The 19054-nt window shown below is 44.8% G+C and overlaps 1 protein-coding gene across 9 annotated transcripts in view; it reads left to right on the forward strand.

Annotated features, from left to right (window-relative positions):
- AGBL2 (AGBL carboxypeptidase 2) overlaps positions 1–19054 on the forward strand; it is a 60929-nt gene that overhangs the window by 16841 nt on the left and 25034 nt on the right. For 7 of the 9 annotated variants that reach the window (XM_063671821.1, XM_054439533.2, XM_054439532.2 and 4 more), the window contains 5 exons: positions 5554–5707; positions 6947–7729; positions 11189–11345; positions 15149–15275; positions 17158–17258. In XM_063671821.1, the coding sequence (XP_063527891.1) occupies positions 5554–5707; positions 6947–7729; positions 11189–11345; positions 15149–15275; positions 17158–17258 (1322 nt within the window). The remainder of the gene's footprint in view (positions 1–5553; positions 5708–6946; positions 7730–11188; positions 11346–15148; positions 15276–17157; positions 17259–19054) is intronic. The other 2 variants (XM_054439536.2, XM_054439538.2) reach the window with 1 other exon arrangement.

The raw sequence follows: 19054 nt of genomic DNA on the forward strand, positions 1-19054 counted from the left end.
GAAAGTAGTAATAAAAATAAGAATGTGGCTGGGCGCGGTGGCTCACGCCTATAATCCCAGCACTTTGGGAGGCCTAGGCAGGCGGACCACCTGAGGTTGGGAGTTCCAGACCAGCCTGACCAACATGGAGAAACCCCATCTCTACTGAAAATACAAAATTAGCCGAGTGTGGTAGTGCATGCCTGCAATACCAGCTACTTGGGAGGCTAAGGCAGGAGAATCTCTTGAACCTGGGAAGTAGAGGTTGTGGTGAGCCAAGATCGTGCCATGCACTCCAGCCTGGGCAACAAGAGTGAAATTCGGTCTCCTGTAATCCCAGCACTTTGGGAGGCCAAGGTGGGCGGATCATAAGGTCAGGAGATCGAGACCATCGTGGCTAACATGGTGAAACCCTATCTCTACTAAAAATACAAAAAATTAGCTGGGCATAATGGCACGCGCCTGTAGTTTCAGCTATTCAAGAGGCTGTGGCAGGAGAGCCCCTTGAACCTTGGGAGGTGGAGGTTGCAGTGAGCCAAGATTTTGCCACTGCACGCCAGGCTGGGCGACAGACCGAGACTCCATCTCAAAAAAATAATCATCATCATCATTAAGAGGCTGGGTGTGGTGCCTCATACCTGTAATCCTAGCACTTTGGGAGGCTGAGGTGGGTGGATCACTTGAGGTCAGGAGTTTGAGAGCAGCTTGACCAACATGGTGAAACCCTATTTCTACTAAAAATACAAAAATTAGTTGGGTGTGGTGGCATGCCCCTGTAATCCCAGCTATTTGGGGGGCTGGGGCAAGGGAATTGCATGAACCCAGGAGGCAGAGGTTGCAGTGAGCCAAGATTGTGCCACTATACTCAGCCTGGGTGACAGAGTGAGACTCTATCTCAAAAATCAATCAATAAATAAAAAATAAAAAAGGAAAGCATTGAATAGAAGACAGAAAACTGATGGAGAAAAGCAAACCAAAAGTTGGTTGTTTGGAACATCAACAAAATTGAAACATATTTGCTAACCCAAGAAAGGAAAAGAGGCACAAATTATCAAAATCAGAAATGAAAAAGGTAACATAAGGACCAAACCTGTAGAAATCAAAAAAATTACAAGGTAATACTATTAACAACTTTATGACAACAAATTAAACAATTTAGATAAACAGGACAAATTGCTAGAAAGTTACGAAAACTGACTCAACAAAGAAATAAAAGGTTTAAATACATTATAACAAAGAAATAATAATTAGAAATCTTTCCACAAAGAAAACCCAGGCCCCCCTGGGACCTGGTAGTTCAGGCCTCTAATCCCAGCACTTTGGGAGGCCAAGGCAGGTGGATCAGCTGAGGTCTAGAGTTTGAGACCAGCCTGGCCTACGTGAAACCCTGTCTCTCTACTAAAAATACAAAGAAAGTAGCCTGGTATGGTGGTGCGCACCTGTAGTCCCAGCTACTCGGGAGGCTGAGGTGGGAGAATTGCTTGAACCAGGGAGGTGGAGGTTGCAGTGAGGCAAGATCACACCACTGCACTTCAGCCTGGGCAACAGAGCAAGACTCTGTCTCAAAAAACAAAAAACAAACAAACAAACAAAACCCAGCCTCAAAGGACTTACTTGACAAGGTTTGTTTGAATTCTTTTTTTTTTTTTGAGACAGAGTCTCACTTACTCTCTCACCCAGGCTGGAGTGCATGGCACTGCAACCTCCACTTTCTGGGTTCAAGCGATTTGTTCCTCAGCCTCCAGAGTAGCTGGGATTACAGGTGTGCGCCACCATGCCCAGCTAATTTTTTTTTGTATTTTTAGTACAGACGGAGTTTCACCATATTGGCCAGGCTGGTCTCAAACTTCTGGCCTCAAGTGATCCACCTGCCTCCGCCTCCCACAGTGCTGAGATTACAGGCGTGACCCACCGCACCTGGCTGGTTTGTTTGAATTCTGTTAAACATTTAAAGATGAAATAATACCAATATTTCACCAACTCTGAAAACAGAAGAGGAAAAAATGTTTCCCAACTCTTTTTTTAAATTTTTAGACAGGATCTTCCTCTGTCGCCCAGGCTGGAGTGCAGTGGGATGAACATGGCTCATTGTATCCCCCACCTTACAGGCTCAAGTGAATTGTCCAACCTTAGCCTCCTGAGTAGCTGGGGCTACAGGCATGTACCACCCTGCCCAGCTAATTTTTTGTATTATTAGTGGAGACAGGGTTTCACTGTTGCCCAAGCTGGTCTCAAACTCCTGTGCTCAAGCAGTCCTCCCACTTCAACCTCCCAAAGTGCTAGGATTACAGGTCCCATTCCCCTCAACTCTTTTTTTTTTTTTTTTTGAGACAGAGTTTCACTCTCATCGCCCAGGCTGGAGTGCAGTGGTGTGATTTCGGCTCACTGCAATCTCTGCCTCCCAGGTTCAAGCAATTCTCCTGCCTCAGCCTCCCAAGTAGCTAGTATTACAGTTGCCTACCATCACACCTGGCTAATTTTTGCATTTTTAGTAGAGAGACAGGGTTTCACTATATCAGCCAGGCTGGTCTCAAGCTCCTGACCTCAGGTGATCCACCCACCTCAGCCTCCCAAAGTGCTGGATTACAGGCGTGAGCCACCATGCCCAGCCTTTGTTGTGGCGTTTTTGTTTTTGTTTTGTTTGTTTGTTTTTTGAGACGGAGTCTCGGTCTGTTGCCCAGGCTGGAGTGCAGTGGTTCAATCTCGACTCACTGCAACCTCTGCCTCCCAGGTTCAAGCAATTCTCCTGCCTCAGCCTCCTGAGTAGCTGGGATTACAGGCACCCGCCACCACACCTGGCTAATTTTTTATCTTTTTGGTAGACACTGGGTTTCACCATGTTGGCCAGGCTGGTCTTGAACTCCTGACCTCAAGTGATCCACCCGCCTCAGCCTCCCAAAGTGCTGGGATTACAGGCATGAGCCACCACGCCTGGCCTGTTGTGCCATTTTTGTTTGTCCACTTACTATTCCTCATTCCCCTGCCTAGCAGAGGTCATGAGGATAGCAGCCCGCGATCCTGATGTGGAATGCTGGTGTTGGAAGTGGAAGAGGGGAGGAGGACAATGTAGACCTTATTCTCAAACTGGTCGTGACTCTTTCTTACCTTTCTCACAATTCCCTGAGGAACCAGAGGAAAGACTGGCTTTTGTTACTGCCTCCCTCAGGCTAAAGCAGTTTTTCCAGGTGCCATCTGCATCTATCAAAAGTATTTAAAGACATACACTGCTCATAGCTACCTGGGGCAAGGGATAGCAAATAGGCAAGGAGCAGATAGGCCCAAAAGCCTGAGAAAGAAGCTGAGGAGAAAGATTCTTGGGTAAATGAGCACTTGGAAGGGCCTCCACATATACTGGAGAATGCAGTATACATGGCAAGGGCTGGACCCACGTTCAGAAAAAACCTGAGAGGTTCCTAGGCTTGCATCTCTGGTTGGTGGTTGGGCTCTGTGCAACTAAAGAGGAAGGCTAACATCGAGTTTTTGGCAGCCTGACTTAGTGTTGAGGAGTGCCTCACCTCAAAGCCAGTCTGCCCAGACTAGGAAAGTTTTGTGCTTATGCTTTTTTTTTTTTTTTTTTTGGCTTGGGAATGAGTGAGTGAATGAATGAATGAATGAATGGTAGGATCTCACTTTGTCACCCAAGCTGGAGTGCAGTGGAAAAACCACAAATCACTGCAGCCTTGACCTCTCAGCTTAAGCAATCCTGCCGCCTCAGCATCCCGAGTAGCTGGGACTACAGGTGCACACTACCACCTAGCTAACTTTTGTATTTTTTGTACAGAGTATATCACACGACATTTTGCCATGTTGCCCAGGCTGGTCTCAAACTTCTGAGCCCAAGCAATCCTCTCACTTCAGCCTTCCAAAGTTCTGGGATTACAGGCATGAGCCACTACACCTAGCCAAGCCCTGGTTATTGAAGAAATCTCTGTCAGGTCACTGGCTGACCACTGATATAATGGAATGGAGAAGACACCTGGAGACCTACACATGACAAGAATAACATATTCAGTGGGGAAAGACTGAAAACTTTCCCTCTAGAATCTGGAAACTTCAAAGGGCTTTTATGCACAATGAAAAGATGATCCTCAAATTTATACGGAATTGTAAAGGGCCCTGAATAGCCAATACAGAAAAAGAAGTACAAAATTGGAAGATTCACATTTCTTGATTTCAAAACACTACGAACATACAGTAATCAAAACAGTATAGTCCTAACACAGGGTAGGCATATAGGTCACTAAAACAGAACTGAGAGTCCAAAAATAAACTCATATATTTTTGGTCAATTCATTTTTGACCAGGGTGCCAAGACTGGCACCTATAACAGTGGGGAAAGAATGGCCTCTATAACAAATGGTGTTGGGATAACTGTATAGCCACACTCAAAAGAATGAAGTTGAATCCCTACTTCATACCATATTTAAAAATTAACCCAAAATGGATCAATGGCCTAAAGATAAGTACTGAAGCTATAAAAATCTTAAAACAAATGAGCCGGGCAGGGTGGTGCACGCCTGTAGTCCAGGCTACTCAGGAGGCTGAGACAGGAGGTTCACTTGAACTCAGATGTTTGAGGCTGCCATGAGATATGATTGTGCAACTGCACTCCAGCCTGGGTGACAGAGCAAGTCCCTGTCAAAAAAAGGAAGGAAGGAAGGAAGGGAGGGAGGGAGGGAAGGAGGGAGGGAAGAAAGAAAGAAAGAAACAGGTATCTGCGGGATGCAACGGCTCATATCTGTAAACTCAGCACTTGGGAGGCTGAAGAAGGAGGATCGCTTGGGCCCTGGAGTTCAAGAACAGCCTGGGTGACATAGTGGGACCTCATCTCTACAAAAATTTAAACAATTAGTTGGGTGTGGTGGCGCACTCCTGTGGTCCCAGCTACTTAAGAAGTTGAGGTGGGAGGATCACTTGAGCACAAAAGGTAGAGGCTGCAGTGAACTGTGATTCACACCACTGCACTCCAGCCTGGGTGATAGAGTGAGACCCTGTCTCAAACAAAGAAAACATAGGGATAAATCAAAACATAGGGATAAATCTTCATGACCTTGGATGTGGCAGTGGATTCTAGATATGACACCAAAAGCATAATTCATTAAAAAAAAAAAAATTGACGTTGGATGGCCAGGCGCGGTGGCTCACGCCTGTAATCCCAGTACTTTGGGAGGCCGAGACGGGCAGATCACAAGGTCAGGAGATCGAGACCATCCTGGCTAACATGGTGAAACCCCGTCTCTACTAAATATACAAAAAATTACCCAGGCATGGTGGTGGGCGCCTGTAGTCCCAGCTACTCAGGAGGCTGAGGCAGGAGAATGGCATGAACCTAGGAGGCTGAGCTTGCAGTGAGCCAAGATTGCACCACTGCACTCCAGCCTGGGTGACAGTGAGACTCTGTCTCAAAAAAAAAAAAAAAAAAAAGATTAAAAGTCTCTGCAAAGATAGTTGAAAATTAGAAATTTCATTGTTGGTCTAGAATAGTGTTGACCACTTAGAGGGGCTCAGTAAGTATTTGTTGAATGAGTGGATTCTGAGTAGAACCTAGCCTAAATATGTCTCTTTTCTCTGCAGTGCCTACAGAAGGTTCCTATTTCACCAGTTCCAGAGTGGGAGGCAAACGAGGAATTATCAAGGAACTTGCTGTCACGTTGCAAGGACCAGAAGATAATACTCTACTGTTTGAATCAAGGTTTGAGAGTGGGAATCTGCAAAAAGCTGTCAGAGTGTGAGTAACAATTTCTCAAAGGGATGATAATTGGAGTGACTAGAAGGTGTCTTCAGTAATGATATTAGGAATCAGAAGTACTTGCAACAAAGAAAGAGGTGATGGGAAATAGTTATGAGGATGAAGAAAAATGGAGTGATTGTTACTCATTTTGTTCCCCAAAATAAAATGTTTTCCAAATTGTTTACTTTGCTTATAGAAGAAATTAGAGCTCACCTAAAATTTGTATTAGTAAAAATATGTAACATAAAAAGTCCTATAGTCATACTTCCTAGATGCAGCAAATATTAAGTTTGGTGTATATGCCTTAATTTTTTTCTGTGTGTGTATGTGTAATATACATAAATTTTATATATATATATATATATATTTTTTTTTTTTTTTTTTTTCTTGAGATGGAGTCTCGCTCTGTCACCCAGGCTGGAGTGCAATGGCATGATCTTGGCTCACTGCAAGGTCCACCTCCCAGGTTCATGCCATTCTCCTGCCTCAGCCTCCTGAGTAGCTGGGACTACAGGCGCCTGCCACCACGCCTGGCTAATTTTTTTGTATTTTTAATAGAGACGGGATTTCACCATTAGCCAGGATGGTCTCGATCTCCTGACTTTGTGATCCGCCCATCTCGGCCTCCCAAAGTGCTGGGATTACAAGCATGACCCACCACACCCGGCCATTTATATATTTTTAAAATAAAAATTGGTTAATGGTGTATGTACATATTGTTTTGCAAATTGGCAAATTTTTTTTCTACTTCATAAATTTCAGGTGTTTTTCTATGGTAGTACCACAGATATACTTCCTTATTGTTTTTTTTTGTTTGTTTGTTTTTTCCTCAAGATGGAGTCTTGCTCTGTTGCCCAGGCTGGAGAGCAATGGCACGATCTCGGCTCACTGCAACCTACACCTCATGGGTTCCAGTGATTCTCTTGCTTCAGCCTCCTGAGTAGCTGGGATTACAGGCACCCGCCACCACATCTGGCTAAATTTTTTTTTTTTTTGTATATTTAGTAGAGATGGGGTTTCACCATGTTAGCCAGGCTGGTCTTGAACTCCTGACCTCAGGTGATCAGCCTGCCTCAGCCTCCCAAAGTGCTGGGATTACAGAGAATAAATGATTAAGGTAGCAGGTTTTTCTGTTGTAATAAGACCTGTTTTTACCAGGAGAAAACAACATTTTCCCAATTTGTTTTTTAAGGCAGGGTGTAAGCTTACAGAGTTGTTCTATTTTCTCCATTACAGAGACACCTATGAGTATGAACTCACCTTGCGAACTGACCTCTACACTGACAAACACACTCAGTGGTTTTATTTTCGTGTTCAGAACACCAGAAAAGATGCCACCTATCGCTTCACCATTGTCAACTTGCTAAAACCCAAGAGTCTTTATACTATAGGAATGAAGCCACTCTTGTACTCCCAACTGGATGCCAACACCCGCAATATTGGCTGGAGGAGAGAAGGAAATGAAATCAAGTACTACAAGAACAACATGGATGATGGGCAGCAGCCCTTCTACTGTCTCACGTGGACCATTCAGTTTCCATATGACCAGGACACTTGCTTCTTTGCACACTTCTACCCATATACATACACTGATTTGCAATGCTACCTCCTGTCAGTGGCAAACAACCCTATCCAGTCTCAGTTCTGCAAGCTCCAAACTTTATGCAGGAGCCTAGCAGGAAATACCGTTTACTTGCTCACCATCACCAACCCATCCCAGACCCCTCAAGAGGCAGCTGCAAAGAAAGCTGTGGTCTTGAGTGCCAGAGTTCACCCTGGAGAAAGTAATGGCTCCTGGGTTATGAAAGGCTTTTTGGACTTCATCCTTAGCAACTCCCCAGATGCCCAGCTCCTCAGAGATATTTTTGTCTTCAAGGTGCTTCCCATGTTAAATCCAGATGGTGTGATTGTGGGGAATTATCGGTGTTCCTTGGCCGGAAGGGATTTGAACAGGCATTATAAAACCATTCTGAAGGAGTCTTTCCCTTGTATTTGGTACACCAGGAACATGATCAAAAGGTGAGACTTTTTATCTGTTGATCTTTCTGTGACTGCTATGAGTCCTAGCACCAGATATCCCTACCTGATGGGGTATGAGGTCTCTTCTATTGTTAAAGGAATTGAGTATGACTTTGGAGACAGAGCCCTTACCAGTCTCTTTGCAGTCAAGTGACTTTGTTAATTTTCAGACTTTTAAATCATGTCTTGTCTTTGGGTTGAAACTGGACATGCAACATTTCAGCAAGAGTCATTTCACTTGTAAGTGAAATAACTGAATGGAAAAGGTCAGAGTTCAGGGGAGTTCATAGGTCTTCATGATGAGACTTGTATCATAATAATAGTAGCTAACAATTAGTAAATATGTATGCATGAAGTGGCAAGCTGTATGGTAGGTGTATTACACACATGACTCATTTAATCTTCACATTAATGTTATGAGGTAGGCACAGTCAATATCGCACGTTGTATGATACAGAAATTGAGAACCTAGGCCAGGCGTGGTGGCTCACGGCTGTAATCCCAGCACTTTGGGAGGCTGAGGTGGGCGGATTACCTGGGGTCAGGAGTTCAAGACCAACCTGGCCAACATGGCGAAACCCAGTCTCTGCTAAAGATACAAAAATTAGCCAGGCGTGCTGGTGGGTGCCTGTAATCCCAGCTACTCAAGAGGCTGAGGCAGGAGAATCGCTTGAACCAGGGAGATAGAGGTTGCAGTGAGCCAAGAGCGTGGCACTGCACTCCAGCCTGGGTGGCAGAGTGAGACTCCATCTCAAAAAAAAAAAAAATTGAGAAGTGGATAGGTTAAGTAACTTGCCTAAGGTCATAAAGCTATTAAGTGACAAAGTAGATATTTAAATATAGGCTCTCTCTCTGGTTCCAGAGTCTAAATTTCTTTTACGATCTTATATTGCCTATCACAAAGAAAGAATCATAACATCAGTCAGCAGTTTTCAAGCCTGTATAAAAGCATTGAAGGCTATAATGTAATAGCACCCACCTTAAAGGAATTTTCAGGCCATTGGAAATGAAAATACAGCATATAAGAATATGTGGGCTGGGCTCAGTGGCTGACACCTGTAATCCCAGCACTTTGGGAGGCCGAGGCAGGCAGATCACCTGAGGTCAGGAGTTTGAGACCAGCCTGGCCAACATGGTGAAACCTCGTCTCTACTAAAAATAGAAAAATTAGCCAGACATGGTAGTGGGTGCCTGTAATCCCAGCTATTCAGGAGGCCGAGTCAGGAGAATCACTTGAACCTGGGAGGCAGAGGTTGCAATGAGCTGAGATGGCACCATGGCAGGCATAGCTAAAGAGCGCATGTTTCAAACAGGCCTGAGTTTGAGACCTGTTTTTACTGCTGGCTGGGTCTGTGACCTTGGCTAAGTGATTTAATGTGTCTGAGCTTCAGCTTTCTCATCTGTAGAGTGGAAAAAATAATACCTGCCTTGGGTGGTTACTGTGAGGATTGAGATAATCACATGATCTATTTACTATAGTACCCAGCATATTATAAATGTATAGCATTGTTGTTATTATACTCATCATGGGGAAAGTGAACATATTTGGAAAGCTGGAATAGGTGTCCTGGGTGATCATGAGACAAAGAAGAGCTGAGCCTTGTAGGAACCGGCCCTTGAAAGTCAGGAATCAAGGCTTTCTTTAGTTCTTTTTCTTTCCTGCAACTGCCCACTCTCTGCCTCCCTCTCTTTCTTCACAGGTCTGCACCATGGTGGGCTTTTTCTCAATAGGCTTTTTTGCACTTCCTTGTCAACTTACGCAAGGCTATCCACCACCCCTTTCCACATCAGAACTTTTCCATTTTTGGTCAGGCACAGTGACTCATGCCTGTAATCCCAGCACTTTGAGAGGCCAAGGCAGGAGGATCACTTGAGCCCAGGAGTTGGAGACCAGCCTGAGCAACATAGTGAGACCCTGTGTATTAGGTTGTACTTGCATTGCTATAAAGAAATATCTGGCCAGGCATGGTAGCTCATGTCTGTAATCCCAGCACTTGAGGCTGAGGCAGGCAGATACTTGAGGTCAGGAGTTTGAGACCTGCCTAGCCAACATGGTGAAACCCCGTCTCTACTAAAAATACAAAAATTAGCCTGGCATGGTAGTGCACGCCTGTAATCCCAGCTACTCAGGAGGCTGAAGCACTAGAATTGCTTGAACCTGGGAGACAGAGGTTGCAGTGAGCCGAGATCATGCCACTGCACTCCAGCCTAGGTGACAGAGCGAGACTGTCTCAACAAAAAAAAAAAAGAAAAGAAAGAAAGAAAGAAATACCTTAGACTGGGAAATTTATAAAGAAAAGAGGTTTAATTGGCTCATAGTTCTGCATCTTTACAAGAAGCATGGTGCTAGCATCTGCTCAACTTCTAGGGAGGCCTCAGGAAGCATACAATTATGGCAGAAGGCAAAGAGGGAGCAGGCACATCATATGGCAAAAGCAGGAGTAGGAGAGAGAGAATAAGTGTAGGGGAGGTGCCACACATTTTTTTTTTTTTTGAGACGGAGTTCATTTTTTTTTTTTTTTTTTTTTTTTTGAGATAGAGTTTCACTCTTGTTGCCCAGGCTGGAGTGCAATGGCGCAATCTCGGCTTACTGCAACCTCCACCTCCTGTGTTCAAGTGATTCTCCTGCCTCAGCCTGCCGAGTAGCTGGCATTACAGGCATGCACCACGACGCCTAGCTAATTTTGTAATTTTAGTAGAGATGGGGGTTTCACCATGTTGGTCAGGCTGGTCTCGAACTCCTGACCTCAGGTGATCCACCCGCCTTGGCATCCCAAAGTGCTGGGATTATAGGCATGAGCCACCGTGCCTGGCCGGTGTCACACATTTTTAAACAACCAGATCTTGTGCAAAGTCAGAGTGAGAGCTCATGTATCACCAGGGGGATGGTCCAAGCCACTCATGAGGGATCCACCCCCACTGTCCAAATACCTCTCGCTAGACCTCACCTCCAACACTAGGGATTATATCTCAACATGAGATTTGGGCAGAGACAAATACCCAAACTCTATATCACCCTGTCTCTACAAAAACAAAAACAAAAAACAAAAAACAAACAAAAACAGAAACAAAAATAGCTGGGTGTATTGGTGTGTGCCTGTAGTCCCAACTACTTAGGGGGCTGAGGTGGGCAGATGACTTGAGCCCAGGAGGTCAAGGCTAGAGTGAGCCATGGTCAGGCCACTACACTCCAGCCTGAGCAACAGGGCAAGACCCTGTCTCAAAAAAGAAAAAAAGAAATTTTCCATTTCAAGTCCCTCTGACTGGCAAGGCAAGCTGATGACATGTTTTCTGCAGTGGCTGAGAATGGAGATAGGGTCCATTGAAGGCCATTGGAGTTGAGATTTTCTTAGGAGGGAAAGTATTAACAGCTGTATTTAAGGAAGAGATACCAAATTATCCTTAATTATTTGCATGCATTTGGGTGTCCACTGAGTTCTTTGTTTGCCCCCTCAATAGACTTCTTGAAGAAAGAGAGGTTCTGTTGTATTGTGATTTCCATGGCCACAGTCGTAAGAATAATATCTTCCTGTATGGCTGTAATAACAACAATCGCAAGTACTGGCTTCATGAACGAGTCTTTCCTTTAATGTTAAGCAAAAATGCACCAGATAAGGTAAGCACATAATGTAATTTTCTCTCCATTGAGTTAGGGACATGGGAACTTACTGCTTCCTATATGTAGTGTTTTATTTGGCATTTTGTATCTCTTTTTATTATCTTTGGTAAATCCGAGCAACCTAGACTTCAAGAATTTAGAAAAGCGTGGTTTTAAGAATTGCAGTGGGGCCAGGCACAGTGGCTCACACCTGTAATCCCAGCACTTTGGGGGGCCAAGGCAAGCAGATTACCTGAGGTCAGGAGTTCGAGACCAGCCTGACCAACATGGAGAAACCCCATCTCTATTAAAAATACAAAAAGTAGCCGGGCATGGTGGCACATGCCTGTAATGCCAGTTACTTGGGAGGCTGAGGCAGGAGAATCGCTTAAACTTGGGAGGCAGAGGTTGCAGTGAGCAGAGATCGTGCCATTGCACTCCAGCCTGGGTAACAAGAACGGAACTCCGTCCCAAAAAAAAAAAAAGAATTGCTGTGTCCTGCCAGCTACAGTGGCTCATACCTGTAATCCTAGCACTTTGGGAGGCCAAGGTGGGCATATTGCTTGAGCCCAGGAGTTCAAGACCAGCCTGGGCAACATAGGGAGACCCCTGCCACTACTAAACAATAGAATAAAAAAGAATTGCTGTGTCCATCAACCAATCAACAGATAAATAAAATGTGGTATCCTTTTTTTTTTTTTGAGACGGAGTCTCACTCTGTCGAGGCTGGAGTGTAGTGGTGCAATCTTGGCTCACTGCAACCTCTGCCTCCCAGATTCAAGCAGTTCTCCTGCCTCAGCCTCCCAAGTAGTTGAGAGTACAGGCATGCACAACCATGCCCGGCTAAATTTTTTTGTACTTTTAGTGGAGACGGGGTTTCACCATGTTGGCTAGGCTGTTCTCAAACTCCTGACCTCAAGTGATCCGCCTGCCCCGGCCTCCCAAAGTGCTGGGATTACAGGCGTGAGCTACTGCGCCCCACCATAAGTTGAAATTCTTAGTATATACAGTTATCTATCACCTATCCTGTGGTGGTTGACCCTGGAAGAAGAGATTGAAGGACAAGCAAAATGCTAATGTCATGAGTCTTCACAGGAAAGGTTATATACTAGAAGATCACAAATGATTGTAAGATATTAAAGAGCTTAATGAAAACAATATAAAAGTTTTTAATAATTGACTAATTTCGTGACAGGCATATACAGGTAATCTTCGTTGGTGTAGAAGCTGGTTTTTCACATCATAAATAGATCCACAAAATGTAGTTGTCAGAAGAAGAAAGTGGGTTGGATTTTTTTTTAATTTATTTATTTTACTTATTTTTTTTCTTCTTCTTATTTTTTTTTGAGACAGAGTCTTGTTCTGTCGCCCAGGATGGAGTGCAGTGGCACAATCTCGGCTCACTGCAACCTCCATCTCCCGGGTTCAAGCAATTCTCTGCCTCAGCTTCCCAAGGATCTGGGATTACAGGCACCTGCCACCACGCCCGGCTAATTTTTGTATTTTTAATAGAGACAGGGTTTCACCATCTTGGCAAGGCTGGTCTTGAACTCCTGACCACCTGCCTCAGCCTCCCAAAATGCTGGGATTATAGGTGTGAGCCACCACACCCATCCTTTTATTTATTTTTTCAAGACGTAGTCTTGCTCTGTCACCCAGGTTGGAGTGCAGTAACACAATCTCCACTCACTGCAACCTCCGCCTCCCGGGTTCAAGCAATTCTCCTGCCTCAGCCTCCCAAGAAGCTGAGATTACAGGCATGCACCACCATGCCTGGCTAATTTTGTATTTTTAGTAGAGATGGGGTTTAGTAGAGATGGGGTATTTTGAGTAGAGATGTAGGCCAGGCTGGTCTCAAACTCCTTACCTCGTGATCTGCCTGCCTTGGTCTCCCAAAGTGTTGGGATTACAAGCATGAGCCACCACACTGCGCATGGCCTAGACTGGGTTTTTTTAAGTTGTTGTTTTTTTTTTTTTAATAGAGACAGAGTCTCACTATGTTGCCCAGGCTGGTCTTGAACTCCTGGGTTCAAGCGGCTCTCCCGCCTCACCACCTCAGCCTCCCAAAGTTCTGGGATTACAGGTGTGAGCCACTGCACTGGCTTTAGAAAAGTATTTTAATTTTTTTTTTTTTTGAGATGGAGTCTCGCTCTGTCGCCCAGGCTGGAGTGCAGTGGTGTGTCTCAGCTCACTATAACCTCCGCCTCCTGAGTTGAAGTGATTCTCCTACCTCAGCCTCCTGGGTAGCTGGGATTACAGGCACAAGCTACCATATTCGGCTATTTTTTTTTTTGTATTTTTAGTAGAGACGGGGTTTCACCGTGTTGACCAGGATGGTCTCGATCTCCTGACCTCATGATCCACCCACCTCGGCCTCCCAAAGTGCTAGGATTCCAGGGGTGAGCCACTGTGCCTGGCCGATATTACAGACTTTTTCCCATAAAGATATATGATAAAAATATTTTGTATTGTTACTCTTATTTGTTTAAAAAAAGAAAAAGAGGAAGCTTTCCTTCCTTCCTCTCTCTCTCTTTTGTTTTTTGAGTCTCGCTCTGTCGCCCAAGCCGGAGTCAGTGGCACGATCTCAGCTCACTGCAACCTCCTCCTCCCAGGTTCAAGCAATTCTCCTGCCTCAGCCTCCTGAGTAGCTGGGATTACGGGTGCATGCTGCCATGCCCGGCTAATTTTTTTGTATTTTTAGTAGAATCGGGGTTTCGCCATCTTGGCCAGGCTGGTCTCAAATTCCTGACCTCAGGTGATTGGCCCGCCTCAGCCTCCCAAAGTGCTGGGATTACAGGCATGAGCCACCATGCCCGGCCTCTCTTTCTCTTTCTCTTCTCTTCTCTTTTTTCTTTTCTTTTCTTTTTTTCTCTTCTCTTCTCTTCTTCTTTTTCTTTCTTTCTTTTCCTTTCCTTTCCTTCTTTCCTTTTCTTCTTTTCCTTCTCTTCTCTTCTTTTCTTTCTTTCAGGAAATCACACCCAGAACCCATATCTAAAACAAACTAATTGAAGCAGGGAACCCTGTCTCCTCTGCTCCTTCCCTCCTTGAAGCAGAAATGCCCTGAGGCTCCTCAATAGAACCCCTGGATTCCACAGAGCACGATTTAAAAATCGCTGGACAATGAGATAATTTCCAACTGCAAAATCTTTTTAGCAGGATAGGGTGGATAGAGAAAGGTGCCAAGTGTATATTACAAACTCCAAGTGACACACAAGGGCTGAGCGGTCATAAAAGATAAGGGAGGGTATTGAACTACAAGTGATAAGATTAGTGTAAGGGAGAGAGTTCCAGGCAGAGATTATGGGGGTAAGGAATACACATCATCGACAGAAGATAAACACAACTAGATTTAGGGGTTCAAGTTGGGGAGTGGCAGAAAATAAGTCTTAGAAAGGTTGGCTAGTGCCTTGAATGCCAAACGGATGTTCTAGGAAACCTAGTCCTGCAAAATTCTCCTTGGGGGAGTGGGGTGGGGACAACAGGAAGGAAGAGTTCATGGGCAAAAATGTTTGGAAAACATATTCAAATACACTCTCTTCCCTTTGGAAGATTATAGTCCTCATATTAAACACTCTAAGAGGGCTTGCAGAGAAAGCCTGTTTAGTTTTGTTAACCCTTCATCTCCCTGACTAACATGACCACAGAACTCCTTTTTCCCCCGTAATACCTGTTAACATCCCTCCAAATTAGTATTTTGTGGAACATGCTTTGGGAAATAACATATGGACCCCAAGGAAATTATTCTTGTATCATATTAATGAATCTTAGATATTTTACATTTGCTGATTTATGATTAACAGAAAATTTGGATTTCTTTTTAGTTCTCTTTTCACAGTTGTAATTTTAAGGTCCAAAAATGCAAAGAAGGAACGGGACGAGTTGTTATGTGGCAGATGGGAATCCTAAACAGCTACACCATGGAGTCCACCTTTGGCGGGTCCACCCTGGGTACATTCTCTTTTGTATATCATAGGCCAGCATAGGAAGGGAAATCCAAGCAAAGCATAGGGAGATGAAATGCCTTTGAATGCTGGGGAGATAACTGATCTAGAGGATTTCTTTGTCTAGACTTATGCTAAATTTGAATGCCCAAAATATGAATGTGAAATATAATATTTGATGGGGCAGTATGGTATAGTGGTTGCTAAAGACCTGGAATCAGGCCAGGTGCAGTGGCTCACGCCTGTAATCCCAGCACTTTGGGAGGCCAAGGCGGGAAGATTACGAGGTCAGGAGATCAAGACCAGCGTGACCAACATGGTGAAATCCCATCTCTACTAAAAATTAGCTGGGCATGGTGGCACGCACCAGTAGTCCCAGCTACTCTGGAGGTTGAGGCAGGAGAATCGCTTGAACCCGGGAGGTGAAGGTTGTAGTGAGCCAAGATTGTGCCATTGCACTCCAGCGTGGGTGACAGAGCGAGATTCTGTCTCAAAACAAACAAAAAACCTGGAATCAGGCAGATAGGGAGTTGAATTTCAGCTGCATTAACAAGTTTTGTGTTCTTGGGTAAATTATCTGGCCTTTTTGAACTTCATTTTTTTATTTCTTTTTTTTATTTTTATTTATTTTGTTTTTTTGAGACAGGGTTTCTTTCACCCAGGCTAGAGTGTAGTGGCATGATCATGGCTCTCTGCAGTCTCAACCTCCCAGGCTCAAGCATTTCTCCCACCTTAGCCCCTCGTGTAGCTGGGACTATAGGTGCACGTCACCATGCCCGGCTAATTTTTTTATTTTTTTTTGTAGAGACAGGGTCTCCTTATGTTGCTCAAGCTGGCCTCAAACTCCCTGGCTCAAGCAATCCTCCTGCCTTGGCCTCTCAAAGTACTGGGATGGCAGGCATGAGCCACCATGCCCAGCCTCATTTTCCTTTTACTGCAATAATAATAGTACTTGCATTGTAGGTACTGCTTAGTGAGATGGTGCATGGAGTGCACTTCCCATAGTGCCTAACATGAAGTAAAAACCTCAGTAATTAGAACCATCATGATTATAATTTTTTCATTGCCAAAGATTCTTCTGAACCAAACTAAAACTAGGAGAGCTACACTCTCCTGAAGCATAATATTCTAGAATAAGAGGTGTTTTGTTTTGTTTTGTTTTGTTTTGTTTTGTTTTGTTTCAGGGTCTCCCTCTATTACCCAGGCTGTAGTGCAGTGGTGCAATCCCAGCTCACTGAAACCTCTGCCTCCCTGGCTCAGGCGACCCTCCCACCTTAGCCTCCAACCTCAGCCTCCTGAGTAGCTGGGACTATAGGCACATGCCACAACGTCAGGCTAATTTTTGTATTTTTTGTAGAGACAAGATCTCACCATGTTGCCCAGGCTAGTCTTGAACTCCTAGGCTCAAGCGAAGGGCCTGCCTTGGTCTCTCAAAGTGCTGGGATTATAGGCGTGAGCCACTGTGCCTGGCCCGTGGTGGTATTTTTTTATTTTTTATTTTTATTTTTTTGAGACAGTCTTGCTCTGTCATCCAGTCTGGAGTGCAGTGGCACGATCTCAGCTCACTGCAAGCTCCACCTCCCGGATTCACGCCATTCTCCTGCCTCAGCCTCCTGAGTAGCTAGGACTACAGGCGCCTGCCACCACGCCCAGCTAATTTTCTTTGTATTTTTTAGTAGAGACGAGTTTCCACCATGTTAGCCAGGATGGTCTCAATCTCCTGACCTCATGATCTGCCTGCCTTGGCTTCCCAAAGTGCTGGGATTACAGGCGTAAGCCACCGTGCCTGGCCAGTGGTGGTATTTTTAAAAAGATAACCATAAATTAGATTTACATTCAGTCACTAAGATTTAATTGGAAATGTTTGCGGGGGTTTTTTTTTTTTCCAGGTAGTAAAAGAGACACCCACTTTACCATCGAAGATCTGAAGTCCTTAGGTTATCATGTCTGTGACACCCTTCTGGACTTTTGTGATCCTGACCAAACGAAGGTAAAAATGGGGTTTCAAGAAATGTGGTGAAGGCCAGGCATGGTGGCTCACACCTGTAATCCTAGCACTTTGGGAGGCTGAAGTGGGTGGATTGCCTGAGCTCAGGAGTTCAAGACCAGCCTGGGCAACATGGCAAAACCCTGTCTCTACTAAAAATACAAAAAATTAGCTGGTCGTGGTGGCGTGTGCCTGTAATCCCAGCTCTCGGGAGGCTGAGGCAGGAGAATCACTTGAACCCAGGAGGCGGAGGTTACACTGAGTCGAGATCACGCCACTGCACTCCAGCCTGGGGGACAAAGCAAGACTCAAAAAAAAAAGAAATGTGGTGATGATGCTGTGATCAGTTTCACATGGGTCCAAAGTGAGCCCAGTGGAATTATAGGCAATCTTTATTTTCCTCTTACTAGTTTTCTGAAGTTTTTATAATAAAAGAAAATAAGAAAGCCCCCAGACTGCATTCTGTCTACAAATGGTAAGACCTCATAATTCACCAAGAAGATGGAGACAGTCCTTTGGAACACCTCTCCCTCACTTCTGGACTTAACCTATGGCAACACCTATCCTTTTTTTTTTCTTTTGAGATAAGATCTGACTCTGTTACCCAGGCTGAAGTGCAATGGCGTGATCACGGCTCATTGCAGCCTCAACACCTTAGCCTCCCAAGTAGTTGAGACCACAAGTATGCACCACCACACATAGCTAATTTTTAAGCTTTTATAGAGACGGTTTTTCTGTTCCCAGGCTGGTCTCCAGCTCCTGGGCTTGTGATCCTCCTGCCTCAGCCTCTCAAAGTGCTGGGATTACAAGCATGAGCCACTGTGCCCAGCTACAACACTAATTATCTTTCCTTTCTCTTATTTTAGAAAATCAGGTGTCTTTTCTTTTTAGAAAATCAGGTGTCTTTTCTTTTTTTTCTTTTCTTTTTTTTTTTTTTTTTTTTTTTTTTTTTTTGAGACAGGGTCTCCCTCTGTCACCCAGGCTGGAGTGTGGTGGTGCGAACTCAGCTCACTGCAATCTCTGCCTCCCAGGTTCATGCAATTCTCCTGCCTCAGTCTACTGAGTAGCTGGGATTACAGGCGTGCACCACCACGTCCGGCTAATTTTTGTATTTTTTAGTACAGATGGGGTTTTACCATATTGGTCAGGCTGGTCTGGAACTCCTGACCTCAGGTAATCTGCCCGCCTCGGCCTCCCAAAGTGCTGGGATTACAGGCGCGAGCCACTGTGCCCAGCCAGGTGTCTTTTCTCTTCTCCAAAGTTAGCCCTGCTCTGTGTACACTTGTTGACTTCCCCTATGGCCTTTCTGAGGTCTTGCCTCGTTAATTATGTCTTCCCAAACAAACAAACGAACAAAAAACTAATAATAATAATCATCAGGCCGGGTGCAGTGGCTCACACCTGTAATCCCAGCACTTCGGGAGGCTAAGGCTGGCGAATTACAAGGTCAGGAGTTTGAGACCAGCCTGACCAACACAGCGAAACCCCCATCTCTACTAAAAATACAAAAATTAGCTGGTCATGGTGGCAAGCGCTTGTAATCCCAGCTGCTTGGGAGGCTGAGGCAGGAGAAACACTTGAACTCGGGAGGCGGAGGTTGCAGTGAGCAGAGATCATGCCACTACACTCCAGCCTGGGTGACAGAGCAAGACTCCGTCTCAAAAAAAATAAAATAATAAAATAAAATAGAGTATTGCATTGTTGAAGAAGAAGGCGGCCAGGCATGATGGCTCACGCCTGTAATCCCAGCACTTTGGGAGGCCAAGGCGGGCAGATCACGAGGTCAGGAGTTCTAGACC

The sequence above is a fragment of the Pongo pygmaeus genome, chromosome 9 (assembly GCF_028885625.2).
Source record: "Pongo pygmaeus isolate AG05252 chromosome 9, NHGRI_mPonPyg2-v2.0_pri, whole genome shotgun sequence".
NCBI classification, from domain to species: domain Eukaryota; kingdom Metazoa; phylum Chordata; class Mammalia; order Primates; family Hominidae; genus Pongo; species Pongo pygmaeus.